General features: G+C 36.5%; 1 protein-coding gene across 15 annotated transcripts in view; it reads right to left on the reverse strand.

Annotated features, from left to right (window-relative positions):
- The window catches only part of MYT1L (myelin transcription factor 1 like), a 302,005-nt gene that overhangs the window by 60,918 nt on the left and 222,225 nt on the right, over nucleotides 1-18,862 (reverse strand). For 14 of the 15 annotated variants that reach the window (XM_088052813.1, XM_088052810.1, XM_088052812.1 and 11 more), the window contains exons 8-12: nucleotides 15,677-15,811; nucleotides 13,058-13,148; nucleotides 10,680-10,787; nucleotides 7,290-7,501; nucleotides 1,670-1,917 (exon numbers count right to left, since the gene is read on the reverse strand). In XM_088052813.1, coding sequence (XP_087908939.1) covers nucleotides 1,670-1,917; nucleotides 7,290-7,501; nucleotides 10,680-10,787; nucleotides 13,058-13,148; nucleotides 15,677-15,811 — 794 coding nt within the window. The remainder of the gene's footprint in view (nucleotides 1-1,669; nucleotides 1,918-7,289; nucleotides 7,502-10,679; nucleotides 10,788-13,057; nucleotides 13,149-15,676; nucleotides 15,812-18,862) is intronic. The other variant, XM_088052816.1, reaches the window with a different exon arrangement.

Genomic DNA, 18,862 nt, shown 5'->3' on the forward strand with positions numbered 1-18,862 from the left:
GATGAACACGTACTAACAATTCATGTATCTATCTTGATAATAATTTGTGCCAATTTCTGTGACAACTGGTACTGTGAAAGATAGGATGACACAAGCAAGAGTTGTCTATTACATTAGATGAGGAGAAATAAGGTATCTTAAAATGAGTACAAAATTTAAAAACTAAGGACAGATAACAATGCCCATAGAGAATCCCTCATCTTTCCAAAAATCGAGTGTTCTATGAGAAATTTGATTTCAAAACAAATGTGAATCTGACTGATTCCTTGTATGTCTGGTGACTTTCTCTCCTCTTGAGTATCAACAGAGCTGCAGGAAACCACTGTGAATGCGAATCTCTCTTTCTGAATTACTGCCTTTTGTTAGAGCTTATACCTAATTGCTGTTATCCAGCTAATTTAATTTAGAAAGTATTTGTTTATCTCCTCAGACTCATTCCTTCAGCCACAATACAGTGACACATTAGGAAAGAGGCCCTTTTTGGCTTAGACACAGAAGATTTTTAGCAATGTATTTCAACTTCTCCCATCATACTGAATAGAGAAGAGCTGCATTTATTTACATGGCAGAAAGAGATCTCCCTCTTGAACACTATTAAATAAATTAATATAAAAAAAGCAGCATTTGAAAACAAAGTTCATTCTGGCTTAGAGCATGATTATTACAAATACTTACTGCTACAGGTTTAGTTTTTTATGAATGATCATAATAAGAGGCAGTTTGCACAACAAGGGAAAGCAAACCTTTGTCTATAGGAGAAGAACAGAACATGTCTGCCAGCTCAGAATCTCTCTACAAGCACAATAAAAATGTTTCCTCTGCACTGCATCTGTGTGCTCAGCCATCTAGTGGTCTTCTGTAGTCAGCACTATACTGTTTGCTTGTGCATGTTAAATAGTCATTTTTGAACAGCTATCAGAGTCAAAACTTTAAAACTAAAAACGAAATCTCCTTAATCTTTAACAAATGTAAATAGTGCACTTTTTTTCCTTAATACAGAAAGCTTAATGACAAAAGCTGTTATTTGTATCTGTATGGCCATTCTATAATATACTGAGGCTCTATGAACATACAGAACATCAGTCACTGCAAGACTGTTATGCACATTTTAACTCACCTGTGCTGGGGGATTTGCTCATTTCAAATGCATTATGCATTGCCTTAAGAACTCTGGTATCACAGACAGGCAAGAAATTGTAACACACAGCACCACAGATTTCTCTGCACTGAATCTTACAAGCTCAGGTCCCATTTGTGACTTTTAAACGAAAATGCAGAGTTAAATCTTAATCCTTTCACCAAATGTATGAACCAGATTGAATTTTGCAAAAAAAAATAAATACCCAAACTGTAGTGAAATTAATACCACTTGAGTAATTCAAACATCTTTTATAATTATAGTAAGAAACGAATTTTAAAAAGGATTACATGGTATCTGTATTATTAGTTTTTAAGACCATCATGATTTTCTGCGATACTTGTGAGCAATTTGTATCTTTCTTTTGGGTTTTTTCTTCCTCCCTGCTTTAGCAGAGCCCCCAGATTATGTTAATTTTGAGGTTAAAAAAAAAAAAAGGCAAGATGTACTAAGCTTTTCTCTCAATCAGGGCCTCAGAGCAAGTACAGTTAAGAGAAATCTTCATCAACAAACAGATTTACTAATTTTTACCCTTGCACAGAGATCCTGAGGCTTAGTGGAGAGGTTCTGAGGCATCTCCCTGCAGCGGGTGGAGAGATTCAGAATAGCAGTAGCAGCCATGTGTGCTGCCTCCATGTCATGAGTATAGTCAAAGCTGCTCTTGCTGCAGGTACTGCTGGCACTGCTGCCTCCACCACAACTCATATTGCTGCTGCTGCTAGGGGCATAACTGCTTGTTGTGCTGCTGGTTGGACTCGAATTCTTACAGTAGCGTTTAGCTGTGGGAAGAAATATGACAAGGATGACTCAAAAGAAGGAGCATTCTGCATAACTGAAGAGGAAAACAAACTGCTGGAGGTGAAATTTATAATGAGGAACAGTAACCAATGCCAAAAAAAAAAAAAGCCCGCAATAAGAATGATGGCTGTATTTCTTGATTTCTGTCTGTGAGTTATATATGCTACATGTGTGAGATCATATGAAATAACCTCCTGTAAAAATCTGCATGACATGATCATGAATTGTTCTGACAAACAGGCTGGATTTATAAAACAATAAAAACACAGAAACACTGCTTTTACCCCACATATATAGTCAGACAAAAGGTACAATCTGCTCAGCTCATTCATTTTTATTAGTGACAGGCAATGTAACACTATGGGACCTTTTCCTATTTACATGAGGAACTATTAGTTTAAGGTCTAGAACTCCCCAGAGTTACTGGAGAACAAGTGGCCTCTGGGCCACAGCACCACCCATATGTTCTCAAGCACCTCATGCTTCCTAAAAGCTTTATTTCCTCCTACACCACAGGCAATATTATGGCACTGGCCATCCCAAAGACAAGAGCACAATAGGAGAAAAAAGGTGGTTGTCATGTGTTAGTTTTACCATGACTTGCACAAGGGCAAGAAGCAACGGCTGTTTAAATGGCAACAGGTACAAGTGAAAAATCCCCCCCCTCCTCCTTCAAACAACCTGAGCACCTATAAGTCTTCACAAAACCAGAAAGGACCAAAGACACCCCTCCCTGCTCCCCCTGTGGGCAGTGATGCCCAGTTGTGCACTGACTGACACAAGGCAGCACTGCAGTAAGGGAAAGCAGCCCTATTAGCCCACTAATCTTCCCAACCATCTTCCCAGATGAGCTGTTTTAAAAGTGTTTATAAAAATGCAAGAAAGTGTGAGCTCGTCTCCAAAATGTAGAAGTTTATGTATTTTCAGAAAAACTAAAAGTCAAGGTCAGAGGATACATCCATGCATATTCCAGCAACTACTTCCCCTTAAGATGGAAATATATACTATGGAGATCATACCTTATAGCACAGTGTAACAATAACCAACTAGCATGCTGATTACAGAGCTATACAAAAAAGGTCAGGCCCTAGACAGAGCTCTTCCGTGATGGGCTCCATTTAAATGCCAGGCTCCTCAGCTGTGTTTGTCTGAACAGACTTACATATAATAATCTGCTCCCATGAGCACAGCCCATTTGTGAACCATGGGCTGCTTTGGTAGGCAGGCAGGGTTCAAAAGAAGAATCTGAAAGCAAAATGTCTCTGCTAGAGCTTATGTCATCCTCCTTTTCTCTAAAAAACTGAAAAAAAATCATGGCGTTATTTTTACTGCAAAGGAAATAGTGTTTCACTTAAATCATAACAGATGGAGTTTTCTCAGGAAAGCCACATAATGCACAGGGTGTGATTTTTTTTTAAGTGAAGTGAATGCTAAACATTCATCACATTTTTTTTGTTTTGAACACATAGTAGCACTACACTAGCAGGCTATCCACTAATAATAAATTTGTGAACTGTTCCTCAAGAGTTTCATTATTAATATAGTAGTCAGTGGTGGTCATTAAAAATTCAGCATTTATCCATTGTTACTTTGTTACAGTATCCAAGACACGCAAGAATTTTCTTATACTTAAGGAAACAAATAATTGAATAATTCAGTTTCTACTGTGTTATGTTAACACAGCAAGCACTCTGTATCACTGAAATAGCCAAATTAGAAGTATCTTTCAAAAATCATAGGAACAAATAAGATTTTTGTCATTTTCAAAAAATGTTAGTCTTGTAATAGCAGGTCACATTTAAACAGACATAAGAGACATACTACATGGGAAATTATATAGATATAGATATATATATATATATATATATATATATGAGAATGTGTGCTAAAGAGAAGGAGGGTGAGAGGTAGCTTTTATACATAGGACTAACCATCAGAAACTCATGCAGGCTCTGATACAGACTCCTCTGTGGCCTTGGTTAAACTACATTATCCCTTTAATTCATTTTCTCTATAAACAGAAATTTGCTGCTAAAATTTAGTCGTGTTGTGATTCACTTGCAAAACACTTTGAAGATGTAAAGAGCTATAAGCATGCTACACAATTATTAGCTTTCAGATTACCAATAATTTAAGCAAAACTTACTTAGAGAGAAATGGCCATTGTTATCTAAACTTTACAGTAGCTGTACATTTGAAGATGAGTCACATAACCCAGACTGTTGATTTCACATTAGCTTTTCAGGAGAAATAAAGATCATCAATTTATAATTAATCAAATCAATCTGTTCACTAATGAAGGGAAAGCTGCATTGCTTCAAAACTAGATAGTTGGTACAATGCCCACCCCTGTGGCACCACGTTTACAAAACTCTACAGTCCACCTATGCTTTGTAATCCAGAGTGAAACCAAATGTGAAGAACATTTCCCCCTTTAAAAACAGGCACAGGTCTAACCAGCTGCATACTCAAACTGGGCTTCCATCAGATATGCCCAGGGGCTGATTACAAAGAACCTCTCAAAGTCTAAAGGTTTCTCTTACTAATTAACAATGGGGGACTGGGAGAGATCCCAAACATGAAAAAGAAAAAAGGAAAGTATTTGGAGTGGAATTCAGTTCTGCCCAGGCACCTTCATCCCCAATATGGTCTAAATTCTGAATGTTTTAATAAATTAATTATGATTTAAACACTTTTTCTGACTTCCACAATAAAAGATTCATCTCACCAAATTTCAGATGTCTGACCTAGTCATTATAAGCTTCCTATAAAGGCAGTGGAAAAAAATAGGGACTTTCAGGCCATGATTGACCTGACCAGTTTTAAATAGGCACTTAAGGAAAACATGAACTGAATCACAGAAGTATCTACCCTTTTCATCTACCCTACCTTTCTGAATCTGAAAGGAGTGCTGAACTCAGCTGTCAGTGCTAACATTATAAAACTCTGGATATGGCCAGATCAATCCCAGTCATAACATTTTTTCAGTGTTTTGACAGAATTATCCAGGCCTGTTGGTGGGATGACAACAATTCCTGACATCACCTAAGCAACTGAAAGTGTTGCCACCACCACTGCCTGCTGTGTCCTATACCATAAGCCCGTCATCCAACACACTATGCAACTGGTTTCAAAGGAAAAAGAAGCTCAAAAGTAAAAAATTTCTCAAGAATTATTAGATCACCCTACCCAACAATCCAAAGTATACACCTTCTGTTTGTTTTTTAGTAAACCATACTGTAAAAAATATCAAGGAAACAATTCAAATGAGCTACTTATGTTCATGTCACTCCCAGCTGTACACTTACTGAAGATATAATCCCTTTCTCTGATGATGAAAATACCATACTAGCTGACAATTAAAAAATAATTGAGATGTAAAACTACTGATTTTTCACATCCTTAAGACTACTTCTCTCATATAGTCAGAACTAAAGCACTGTTTACCTGCACATTTCCCCCAAAACCTTAGATGCACTTTTGGGTTTTTCAGGATGACTTTTCAGAACTGAATCTGCTTTTATATAACATGCTTTTCTGACATACATGATAGCTGTGCTCTCTGGACCTCCATGAAGTCTTTAGTAGCAATAATTAATTCTTTTTATATACAAATATAAAACCACCTAAAAATACTGTGAAGTTTTTTTAAGTGACTTTTTTAAGTGAAGAGTCTCTTCCTGAAATCTCCTTCATATTCAGTTATTTACAATAACAATTGCTATACCAGCAGGAATCATGTGTATGCAGAGTTTCTCAGTCCCCTCTGGCTCACACTACTGAGCACTGAAGCCACCTAGTCCCTGTCCTATAGCCAGGAAAAAACCCTATTTATATCAAAGGAAGATGAGTGTGTGTAAAGACAGTGACCTGTATCAACATAGCCTTTTATTATTTAAGGCCACTGTAAATTTGTGCTTAATGTTACATGTATTTTCAAATTCTGGTGGTTTGGGAGAAAAAGTAAAGTTTGTCATTACTTATTGAAAAAGGGGTCTTAAATGAAAAAAGTATGTATCAGTTGCTTATGCATCAGTAATTTGATCTGAAAATAAACTTTTTCACAGAAACCCCACCAGTATTGTGATGCTTTCCTTTCTGCAAGAGTAGACTGAATATATACACATTATTTAATACCTAATTTACCTTATACTAATGTATACTCATTACCTTCTAACCACAGTTACAGTTAATGATTTACTTTTAATGCTGTTCAAGCCCTTATTTGGATACAGACAAATAAGATGAAGGTATGAGGGACAAAAAAAGCTCTTTTACTAAAAATAGGATTCTTTTCACAACCCTCTTCCTTTCTGCTATAATGCAAGAATATATCTGCTAATTCTGTGAGAAAGGAAAATATCCAAAACATCAGACATATGAAGGCAAGAGCTGTAGTGATTTTCTCTTTCTTCACTTTGCTTTTAAATGTCAGTCTGTGTTCAGGCAATAGCATAAATACTTCTGTATAGTATGTTCCTTTCTGTTTTCATAAACAAAAAAATCTGATACCTGCCTGAAATTTCTTAATAGTAGTCACTGAGTAATATTAAGTATTTTAACCAAAAAATAAACTGCTAGTGTTAAAAAAAAAAAAAAAAAGACAAAAAAAAGACGTGGTTTAGTTTTATATATATATGCATGCATATATATTTATATATACACACACATATATATGCATATATAAATGTATTGTTCTGAAAACTTCCTGATGTCTTCGAAACCTACAATCCTTCTTTGTCCTATAGTTCATTTTTCTCCCCTAATAGAAAACCTCTTGCCTGACTGATCCCATCCATTGTCTTCTCCTGAACTGAAGCTAGCATCAGCCTTCTTCTAAACATGTTAAGTATGTTAGGTTTTCCAGAGAATTCAACCAGTGTGTTTGTGAGGACAAAATAACCAAAAATGCCTCTTTGAGTATGTAGCAATGTTTTCTGGAGCACAAAGAGGCCCAGGTTTTCTATTTCCATATCCCCACAAAGCAAGTATGTTATCTTTCTGGGTTACCTGAACTGCTGCACAGAGGCAAGAATCCTAATGTGACCCTTGAGGCCAGGTCTCCCAGACAGTAACATAAGGATTTTCTCTATTACTCAGCTTTTATCGCCATCTCAAACATCCCAGGAGATTAATAGCTGGAGATGTCTTTTAACAGTGCAACAATCCTGAAGCAAGCACCGTATAAAACAACACTTTTTTAAAAAGGTCTTTAAAATAACTTACATATGATAGCATTCCTCATAATACTGTATGAACATGAAAACATGTCTTATTTGTATGATGTTTACATATACAACAACATGATTAACTGCAAACTTGTCTCTCATGTATAAGAGTGTGCACCTCCTACCATCATATCCTTTGGGGGATATATCCCTGGATTGCACCTTGGGAGCTATGGCTCTCTTGCCATAGGCATGGTTGTCATAACTGTTATATTCAAACGAAGTCTTAGAGTATTTCTCTAGTTCCTTGGCCAAGTTGGAGCGGGGTGTGGTGGTGGGGACATTGTTTCTGTAGCCATACTGAGGGATCTCCAATTGCTTAACAAAGCACATGGGCCTAGAAATTAAAGATATGTACAGTTTGTTAGATGCAGTTCAGTTTACTATGTTTGTGCATAATTTATAGTTCAGATTAGAAAATCTTAGTTATTTCTTTTACTTAAGAGACAGCAATATATTATTGCATTTCCTTAGTTTGGTTGTTTTCAGCAGACAAACAATATTTATTTCCTTGAACAAAGCCTAGACAAAATTAATTCTAATACCGCTAAATGTATCCTGCTGCTAAAAGTATTTTAAAATTCTGTTTTAAAATACTTCAGGGTTTCCCTTTCCCCATGTAATTGCATCACATAGCAAACATTTTTTTCTTTTGGGAGGTGAATTAAAGAGGGGCAAGCAGACTGACAGAAGTTTGGAAAAATTCTTTAAATATCAAAAAGAAAAAGTAGATCTGGACACTCCACCTAATATATGGAGTTTCCTCCAAATTTCTTCCAACAGAGTTGTATGCTGTTTTCCTCTGTGCTTTCAAAAGTAACTATTACTGTTTCATCCTTCAATATACAAATCCATGTTCATCTTGAGAAGAGTCTCAGAAGCTCTGCTGACTCTGAGCTGCTGCCTTGCAGGTCCTGCTCATCCTTAAATGCAAGGTTCTGGCAGGAGCTGCAATTCCTGAAACACAGATGCACACCTCAAGGAAGATCCTGAGAATGAATACAAAAAAAAACTGTTTCAGTTAAATATCTCTTTCATTTAGGATGAGGAGGACAGTCAGAAGAAGCCCTGATTGATGTTATCCAGATATTTGAGAAACATCTGAAATCTCAGTAAAAGAACATTGCAGTGAACTCCACTGTCACACCATCTTCTGAAAGTGGACACAGAATTCATCAGCTCAGAGCAGGCAAACAAAGGTCAGATCCTGCAAACCCTATCTATATAAGAAAGTATTATGACTAGGTTGTTGGAAGCAGCTGCTACACAATGCTACATGTCTACCTGCTGAATTTAGCAGGAGGCGAGGATGATGAACAGCACACCTGAGGTACTTCTGCTAGCATCAAGAAGCATATAGCATTTTTTCTTTTTTCTTCTTTTTTCTTCCTTTTTTCTTACTGCATTTATAACCAGAGGAAATGGAAGGAACAATCATAGGAACATAAATTCAGTTGTGATTAGAGGTGTCATCATGCTGACTAACAAAGTGAAATGTGATCAATAGTAAGAAATAGTTTTGGAATATTATATCATGTTTTTCTGAATGAATTTATTTTCATAGAATTTATTCAGGATATTTATGTAATGATCACCCAAAAAATCATATTAGTAATACTATTCCATTTGATTTATGTATGCTCATTCCTTTAGACACTTCTTCCTCACAAAATACAGTGGCTTATTTATACAATGAGGTGATATGAATAATAGTTTGATCCTGTTTCAAGATAATCTACATTTAGCCAAAAACCTGCAATTCAGATCCTGAACATATGATGCAAATCCAAAATTTCAGTGGAATAGAAGTCCTATGAATTTGATTTCTTTTTAAGTAAGAACTTTCATATGCAGTTGAGATGGAAACTGGGATGAAGACAAATATTCAAGATTTAGTCTTAAAACATCTCTGTCTGCCCATCAATTGCCTGCACGCAAATATTATAAATAGCTGCCAAGTTCATCTTAAATACTTCAATGACTTAAAGGTAAAAGGAAAGCAAGAGATGAGATGAAAGACTTATCTGAGTTGCCTATAAAACCTGAAACACAAGGCAGTTTACAAGTGAAGTTAAGATTGCAGAACAATCCTAGGGAGTTTGCCAGCAACCTGGATGCTGCTTTTGAGCAGTTGCCTTCTATGGCAAATGACTTCAGTGGCTTCTCTGTAATGAGCAGTGGTAAAAGCCACTGCATTTTTGATCTGTCTTTCTCCATCAAGTGAGAACCTGTTTTATTCCCTCAAAGAGTGGAAGTTTTTTTACTAATGGGATTTGAAGAACTCTTCTCTAAGAAACCTCTGTGGGACGTTGCATGCCAAGCTGTGCAAACTGAATTAGGGACAGTTAAGATAAAGCCCATCAAAAACAATCTGCAGAAGGAGACCACAGTCAACAGGAATGACAAAAGTTTTTCTGTAGATGTGAACATAATTCTATGTTCCCAGCTCCATGGAAATGCTGGTTTTTGAAAAGACCATCAAGATTAGATGAACTTCTAAGGGAATATCCAAAGAATGGTGTTGGTAATACAGTAGAAAACTTTAAGTAGCCCAGTCGGTTCTTCAATCTAGAAGAGAGCTAAAGACTAAGAAACCTATGGGATAAGTAGGAAATTCTGGGAACTAAAGCTGCAGCACTTCCTCCACGCTCTTTGAGGCAGCTGGGAGAGATGTACCTATCCCAGCCCACAGATATTGCAGTATCCATGGAGAAATTCTGCAGCTTTTGGGGCATCATCAGCATAAGGCTGGTACAATCATGCAGAAGTTTGATTGCTTTGCATGCATCCTTCACACTTCAGCTCCTCAGAAATAGTATTTTTCCACCCACATATCTCAAAAGAGGAGACAATAGCACAAAGCTGGATATAACTTCAGATAAATGCAGAATCCTTCATGGATGAAGAAAAGGAGTATAATCATATAAAATTGGTTCAAGATCCTTTCCATATGAAAATTTAGGAGACAGTTTTTCTCCCTTTCTGTCCTTCCTGGCAGAGAATGGGGGCAACAGAGACAAAGAACTAAGCCAGATGTTATTTTGGAATATAAGCTATACCTGGTAATTTTCCAAGTGTCCTGCCAAAAGGTGTACTACCAGTTTGGTAATGCACATAGGGCTTCTGGTTTAATTTAAACTGATATTTACTAGTAAAAGCCTGCTGAAAAAACCAAGACTTACCGGTAAATATTAGTTTATTCCCAAAAGATACCAACTTTTTTCACACTGTTCTTAGACTTTGCACTCCAGCAGTCATCTTTACACCAAACAATGCCTAAGACAAAAATGAGCTTTTCAGCTTTACATGTATTTGCCAAAATAATTACCAACCCTCCCCCATGAAAACTAAGTGGGATAAATACACTGTAAGAATTGGATCCAGAAGCCCTAATTCTAACTCTTCTTTAAAGGAGATATATATGTATATACAATGTATATAAATATAAATTCTCAGATTAGGTGAATGTGTGATGAATTCTGCATAAGAATAAGTATTATAGTGATTTCTAATACCTTAAAACCCGATCTGATGCCTGGTTTGATTTTGACACATCACAGTTCTGATGCTTCTCTTGAGCTTTAGCCAGTTTCTCTGCTGCAGCAATAGGACATCCAGAGAGGCTGCAATTACAGAAAGGAAATTTAATTGTCTTGTCCTGCATAGTTTCACATTATAGCACTGATCCAATTACTCCTTCTCCTCCTTAGCCAGCATCAGGAAGAATCTGAAGGAAAAGGTTTCCAAAAATCTTTTGGTCATGTGTATTTTCTATAGAATAGACTTCCTTTCTTCTGCTTTCAAACTTGCATGGTAAATCTTACATCTGTTCTTCTCTCACAGTCTACAATGGGTAGATTATTCATGGATGTCAGCCAGAGAACATACCAGTAGGAGAGGAGAATATAAACTGGAATCTACTGTGCAGCTCTGCTAGCGGACTCGTGACCTTTATGCATTTACAAATGCTGCCGATGAAATGGCTCCTGAAGACAATTAAATGACAACACCATATAGGCCGAATCTTGTGCTGCTTCACACCTCATTCAGCTCCATTAACTCCAATCTTTTTGCAAGGCATATAAATGAGTTCAAAATTTTGCCTTGGACTGCTAAATCTACATGCCAACTGTTAGTGTTTGTTCATGAATTTCAGCCACTAAAGTATGCTTTCTAATAGTAGATGTAAAATGAAAAGTATTTCTTCACTGGAAATTCAATTAAATTTGCAAATGCTGAACTATTATTGAAGTGGCAATAATAAGCATGATTCTTATGGAAAAGATTTAGATCTGAGAAAAACAAATATATTGATGCCAGCAGATGGTGCTCTTAGTGAAGCTGTAAAAGCCTGTGACCTGACAATGGAGGGGCTCCTTTCCTTGTCATAGTCTATCGCATGTTTATGTGACCGCAACTCTCTGTGCTCTCCACAGGAATAGAAATTAAAATGAAAGGCAAATCAGTGCATTCCCAGATGTTCCCTTCTTTACAGGAAATAAGTGGAAAAAAAAGAAAAAAAGTGAAGCAGAGAAAAATGCCCCAAAAGCTGCAGAAAGAGGTGAGCACAGACTGCAGAGTGCTCCCCCCTGCCTGCCCTCGCTACCCTAGTTCTGCAGAGGGTGAGGGAGCTCTGTGCAGCTCTGGAGCCATGCCAGGGGGCAGCTGCGCTCCACTGACATGCTCTTCCTCAGACACCTCAAATATTCTAGTGGATATTCAACCAGAAGTGAATGCTGCTTCAAGCAGCAGTAATTCCCATAAAGCCTTCTCAGAGGATTTTGCTGCATCTACTGGCAGCATCACTGCAGAGAAAGGGTACCAGAGCTTATTGCAGAAAGGCTGGTACCCGCAAGAGTCTTCTAGGGGAAATGCAGCTGATATGAGGGGCTGTAGTAACCCAGAGCTTGATAAGACTGAATGTCCAGTACCTGTACTCCCTTAAGCCCTCATGCTACAATTAATAGTAAAAAGGAATTCTTTAACAGGAACATTGCACAGTTCCTTTTACCCTCTTATCGACATTTTCTGGATTTTTTTAAGTTATAAAGGAACAGGCAAAATTTTATTATTGTTCTGTGGGAAAATTATGACATGCAGAAAAGTAAAGTAACATTTTCAAAATTTGCTTGACAGAATTTAATTTGCCATAGCATCCCTTCTCTAAGAATCTATTACTAATCTTAGGAAACTATGAAAAAGTTGGTTTTTTCCTTGACTTTTTTTTTTTTTTTAAATAGAATAATTACTTCTAATATTTCTGCCTTCTCATTTTTAAATGTAATGAGACATGTTTTTAATGTTTCTTAAACAGCCAAGATTCTCATTCAGTTTTAGCTGAATAAGTACTTTGGGGCTGAGACAATGGTCAGTAAGAAAACTAACACCCACGTATTTAAAATGCTGTTTCTCATGTATTAAAATACCCCAATAATTTAGGATTAGAGTAGATTTTTTCCATGCACTAGAAAATAATCTCTGAGGAGAGTGAAGTGTGAGAACAAGAACGCTGTCCTAGTCCTGATGATGTTGACAAAATCCTTCTCCTTGCAACACACCAATGAGGAGTCATACCACTTGTTTTGTACCATTGTTGTTCAGCAAATATCAAAATAAAAAGAAGAAAAAGTCCACTCAAAAAGCTAAGGATGCTTAAAATGTCTTCTGTGGATCAATTCATCCATACTACAGCAAACGCACACTCGTTCTCCTCAGAAAATACATGAATAAATGTTACTCTTTAAAATGGATAAAGCACACGAAGCACCATCTGTCAATCCTCAGAACAGAACAACGACACACACTCACTCCCCCCCACCAATGGACTGCTAGAAGGGCTGCAGTTCGGAGGCACTGTTCCCTTTAGATTGGTGTCCAGCGACGGCATCCTTACCTTCGGTGGGAATTCCTGTTGCTATTTACGTGGCCCCGGCCTGTGCAGCCTGGTGTAGGACACTTAAGAACATTTTCATGCATGGCAAGAACTTGACAAGGAGAGTAAGAGAAAACAGCAGAGTATGAAAACAAGAAAAAAAAAATCAAATCCCAGTATATATGAAACCATTTTAAAACAAAGCAGGATTCATTAACAACCAGCATTCCTCAAAATACACGTGACACACATAGCCAATAAAGCCTGATGAGGAAAGTAAGTATTGTGACCCTATGCTCATTAACACAGGGAAACAGTGAAAGTTATGGAGGTTACAGAACCTATAAACGAATGCATCTCTGGTGCAACAGTGAAGCAGAAGACGCCCAACATCTTCTTCATACAAAACCACTGAGCAAAGATCAGCTCAACAGTAAAGGGTGAGCTAGCAACCATACAAAACAAAATTACAGACTGGAAAAATTCTTTCAGGAAATGTATGTATTCTTAATACATAGCTTTATAAATGCAGTATCAAACTCATGAGCTGAAAATCTGCTCTCAAGTTATACTGGTAGAACATTGAATTACTTGAAACACACCTCAGTACAACCCTGAACAGAATTTAACCCTAATTATAAGGCAGCCCGATTGAGCTAAGGGCCAGTTCTGCTCACTTCCACATAGATATATCATTCATATCTATATGGTGAACAGAATGGATCCTCTAATTTTCACTTGTATTGTCTACAAATGTGATTTTTTATTTTTTTTAAATACTAGGAACCAAAATGAAGTACTTAAAAATTGAGGGATGGCAGAAAAAAAAATATAAAAATAAATAAGTGCTACAAGCTTAAGCAAGTAAACTGATTTACATCTGCATCCACTGCAAGCTGGATGGAAAACTTACTCCAAGGCTGCTCAGAGCAGTGCCTCTCTAAATCATAAAGCTCATGCTATGAAGGACCAAATAATCAAAAACATTTTGGGGAAACTGAAGAATTTTTTTATGACATGATGTATATCTGAATCCATGTCTTGGAGCTGGATGGCAGTACATCATTCAATGGAAAAAGGCCATCCAGCCCCTGTGAAGTTCTCATTTTCTCACACAAGAAGTGGTCTGGAAGCCTGTATTTAGTTCTCACTCCAAAAAAAAAAAATAGAAGATCTAATAAAAGCAGTAGATACCTTGACTGAGTTAAGAACTGAATAAAAGCTGTTCAGAGACTTGAGAATTAAACCATGTATACTCATTAAAAGATAACCATCATCATCACCCCATCATCAGTGTGATAAAATGTGTATAGATACAAAAGCTTCACTCTGAAATTCCTAATATTTAAAGCTGTTCTTGAAACATGCTTCACAAGGCCAACATCACAGGAAAAAAAAAAAGATGAGCTCACCTTTGTCATTTTAGTAGGTACAAGAGCATGCAAACAGTTTAAAGCTATATTCTTCTTTGATTTACAAAGTCTTCTAAAGAGCTTTTTATTTACCATTTGGAAAAATGATAGAACTTTGAGAAACTGAATAAATATCTGTGTTTCAAAAAATTACAAGTTCTTGGAAAGCAGAGAAATTACTTTATTTGTTCTACTGTATTCAGAGACCAACCAAACTACAGCAAAATTTCCTAAAGCACTTCCTCATCACTTTACTTCTGGAAGAAGCCACTGTACCATGGAAGAGGAGACTTGTTATGTCTGCCACTCTTGCAAATGCTAATCTACTTCTGTTTTCCTGTCCATCAGAATCTACTTTCCTTCGGAAACGGGACCATTTTACTTCTGACCATCTTTGTAACATTTCCTTAAGGCTGTTGCAAATTCATTGAGGTTAATTCTGTAAGTGCTGATGGACGGTGAGGATTTTAGGTCCATATGGAATGAAATCCATAACTCCATTTTAAAACTGTTGTGAAAGAGAATTGGATCTTAGCTAGATACTTCCTGATAAAAACCAGCACAGAGTAATTAGCTTCAACAGAACTATGCTGATTTCACCAGCCAAGGAGGTGACTTCCAGAAACAAAGCCCTCTGCCTTTAGGTGTGTGTCCATGAGCTCATATGGGTGAACTTCCTACAACGAGAATTTGTTGACATGGCAGGAAGCTCCACCCATGTGTCTGAGAGGGGATGTTTGCTCAAAATCCTGAGTTCTGCAACTAGGTAAACAGCCAAATTATTATTTATTATACAATACACACTAGTTTAATATAAATTATATTTCAGACACAACAATAACAAAGGAAAGGGGTTGCAAGTTTTTCGGGAATAATTATTCCTGTACAAGACAATAAGGACAGTTGATGTGACATTAGCACGCAGGAGCAAAAGCAGTGCACATCTTCTGGAAACCTCTTTCTATATTGACTAAATATGTCTATTAAAAAATAACCTAGGATTCTCAAAATCAAAGAATACAGCTTTAAAAGTTGTTCTTTTAGTGTAAAGTTAGTAAAGAATGGAAAAGATGGAATAAAGGAAAAAGTATAACACAGAACAGTTGACTAAGTTGAGACAAACCATACTGAAAAATGAAATTAATTTTTTAAATAAAAGGTTTAAAAAGCATGCTAGAAAAGTTTTTGTAGTTTTATCCCCAGTTTCCATGAAAGAATGTGAACTTACTTTCTGGAGGGACCCTATCTTTGTGTGGGCATCCTGACAAACTGCGGTGATGGGGGTAAAGCCCCGTTACATGGCCAGTTCCATCACACCCAGGGGTAGGACATTTGCTCTCTTTCTTTTCTGTTCTTGAGGGATCTATAATTTACAACAAATGTGTCAAGTGAATGAGTCTTTTCACATTTCTGTAAGAAGGTTCATTTAATCATGTCATTTACTCTTTGGTAAATGTTATTATGAAAACTGCAAAAAAAAAAAAAAAAAACAACCTTCTACTTCTTATCACAGTTCTGTCACTTTTATCCTGTTATCTTCTTCTCAGACTGCAGGCTCCCATGATCACAGCAATATCCATTCGGAGTGATTGGAAAATGACCTTTTTACAGCAAAGCCATACCATTGTCAATCAATGTTCTGCTGGCAAGCATTAGCTCAAGGGTGCAAGGTCATTTGGAAACTGTTTAGTTGGAGTTTCCCTTCTTTACATTCTTATTTGCCTCATGTATTAAGGTCTGCAAATATAGTGTCATAGCAGTTCAGTGTCCTGAGAGTAGCAAACCCAGCTCTTCACCATAACGATTCCACAAAAATCCCTTTTCCAAGGCTCAGTGAGGAAATGACTCTGGTTTTCCCAAATTCCTTACAAAGTGGTAAACTTATATAAATATTCCTTTCTCTTCAATAAATTATGGTGGAGTAAACATTAACCAGGATTACTGAAAGTATCACCTGCATTGTAAATCTGGGCCATTACCAACATGCATATGTAACATTTGAATATTCATATGCTTGAAAGGTTAATGACCTTTTAGAATGTTGTTGGATCTTCTGACTACAAATCAAAGGAAAGTCTAACTAGATATTTTTTCCACAAAATAAAGTTTTCTGCCAATAATGTAATGGAATACTGGTGACATTAATCCTGATATAGAACTTTCTCATGTAACTTCATCTGCTTGTTTCCTTTAACAGAACATCTGTAGAACATCTATTCTTCCAGACAAGCACATGATACAAATTACATCTTATCATCTTGACCACCATTACCAGGTTTTGGACATCATTGCTGATTTTCATATCCATATTAAAGGGATAAAATTCAGGATACTCAAACTGCTACAATTTTGGCTCAAGATCACCAACATCTTTTTTAGTCCATCATTCCTTTCAATACCCAATCTGAACTATCCTCATTTAATAATTTTATGTTGCTCTTGTAAGTTCTCTGCTTCAGTATTTATGCTTTCAGATTCGTAAAATAAGATTTAGCTACTTGTTTTCCAGAAAGCCTTTTTTTACATTAAATTCCATCCCAGCTTCAACAAACAGAACCCTCAGTACAATAGGAGGAAATTTCAGTACTTGTAGAACTTCACATACAACCCATTCTTTTCATCATGAATCAATACAACCCAGAGTTCACATTCTGTTTTGGACTTATTCCAATTCCTGATTTCCTTCTGGTAGGTTTTATATATACATTTACTTTTCAGCTTCTTCCAAAACAGCTTCATTTTACAGAAAATCTTTAGCTCATTCTAATGACTCTCCATGTCTTAAATCCACTCTTACAATATAATATCATACTTAAACCTTGTATTTTGCAAATGGAATCCCTAATTATGAACGTTTTATTTTACTTGCATGTGGACTGCAGAACATAGTTCATTGCTCTTTAATAACAAATAAACATATAAATCTATCTCCAATGTGCTATACAGTTATCACAACACTCCTGTAAAGACCTTAATTTCACACATCAGGAAATTGAAGAAAGAGATCAAGAAGTTAAACCCAAGGCCACAGAAGGAGCAAATGTCAGAGGAGGGATTTGAATTCCTGCCAGATAGGCCTGTGCTGAGACCACTAGAACAGCAAGCCCACAGCTACATACATACACAACTCTAAGCAACTCATCAAGTCAAGTACTTTGGGATGTGTAAAAGTATTAGATAAGTGAATAGATAATGTAAATGAAATATAAATTATGTAAATATAACAATATTCAAAGACTGCAAAAAATGTAGATGATTAATAGACCATAATGGCTTTTTAGAGACTTTAAACTAGAGGAACTTTAGCTACTCGACATTGTTAGAACTCCACCAAAGTCAGTGAAGGTACTGTAATTTAGAGCAGCTGAGGATCTAGACACTTGCATCCTACAGCGTCAAGCAAATCCTGCTCTGTATTCAAGTCTACATCATAAAGTTATAGCACATATCAGATCCTTAAGAGCCTTTATGGTCTAATGAGTCAGAAAAGATGCTGTATACTACTCTTAATGATTTCAAAACTTGCATAAAATTGCACTTGCACAATTTCCCATTGCTTTTAATGGAAGACATTTGAGAAAACTTTTCACAGCTTTATACGAAACACTGGATACTGTTTTGTAAATCCTTTTCTACTATTTGGGAGAAATATTGCAGTTCTACTGAACTCTGCAACCTTTTCTCACTCTTTGCCACAATGGAAGTATTTCCCAAGTGAAGGTTGTCAAAGGACTTTAAAAGGTTTCAAAATGCATAAATTTTGGAAGAAAGCCTGTTTAGAAAGCTTAAAATGGCAGGGGGAAAATGGTTACTGGTCTCTTAATGGCTGTTTCAGTGATCTTTGAAGCCAAGGGGTAGTTCTCACTGCAAACCTGTGTTCCCAAGGAAGTGTCCACCTAACCATATCATACGTCTCTGTAGGTAACTCTTCCAGCAGTATTTGGAAGATAACGTGACTGGAGAACAAATTATATAAGCAACTCTCTTACTTAAAGCTTCCTCTCTCAGAAACTACCAGAATGTTTTCCATAGGTTTGTTTGTTTTGGATTTTGGTTGTGGAGTTTTCTGGTGTTTTTTTGGGTTTTTTTTTGGTTGGGATTTTTTTTGGTCTTATTTATAAGGGATTTTTTTTTCTTTTTTTATTAAAAAGATGAAGAATGATCCCAAGTTTCATGGTCCAAACTCCCACAGTATTTAGTCCCTGGTTGAGACTTGGATCAATTTAAATTCAGCCTGCAGCTCCCAAGAAATTGGATGGTTCAAAGAAGCTATAGAATTTACTAAAATAGGATATCCATACATTTCTCACTGTCAGAAATTATATAGGCTTTTTGGAGACAGTAGGCCTATATGCAAAAGTGTTTTTTCAGCTATATATAGACTGGAAAGTCTGGACAATACCAGAATTTAAAA

Source organism: Pseudopodoces humilis, chromosome 3 (assembly GCF_049639895.1).
Source record: "Pseudopodoces humilis isolate 2021_Gansu_Grassland_sample_001 chromosome 3, ASM4963989v1, whole genome shotgun sequence".
In the NCBI taxonomy this organism is placed as follows: domain Eukaryota; kingdom Metazoa; phylum Chordata; class Aves; order Passeriformes; family Paridae; genus Pseudopodoces; species Pseudopodoces humilis.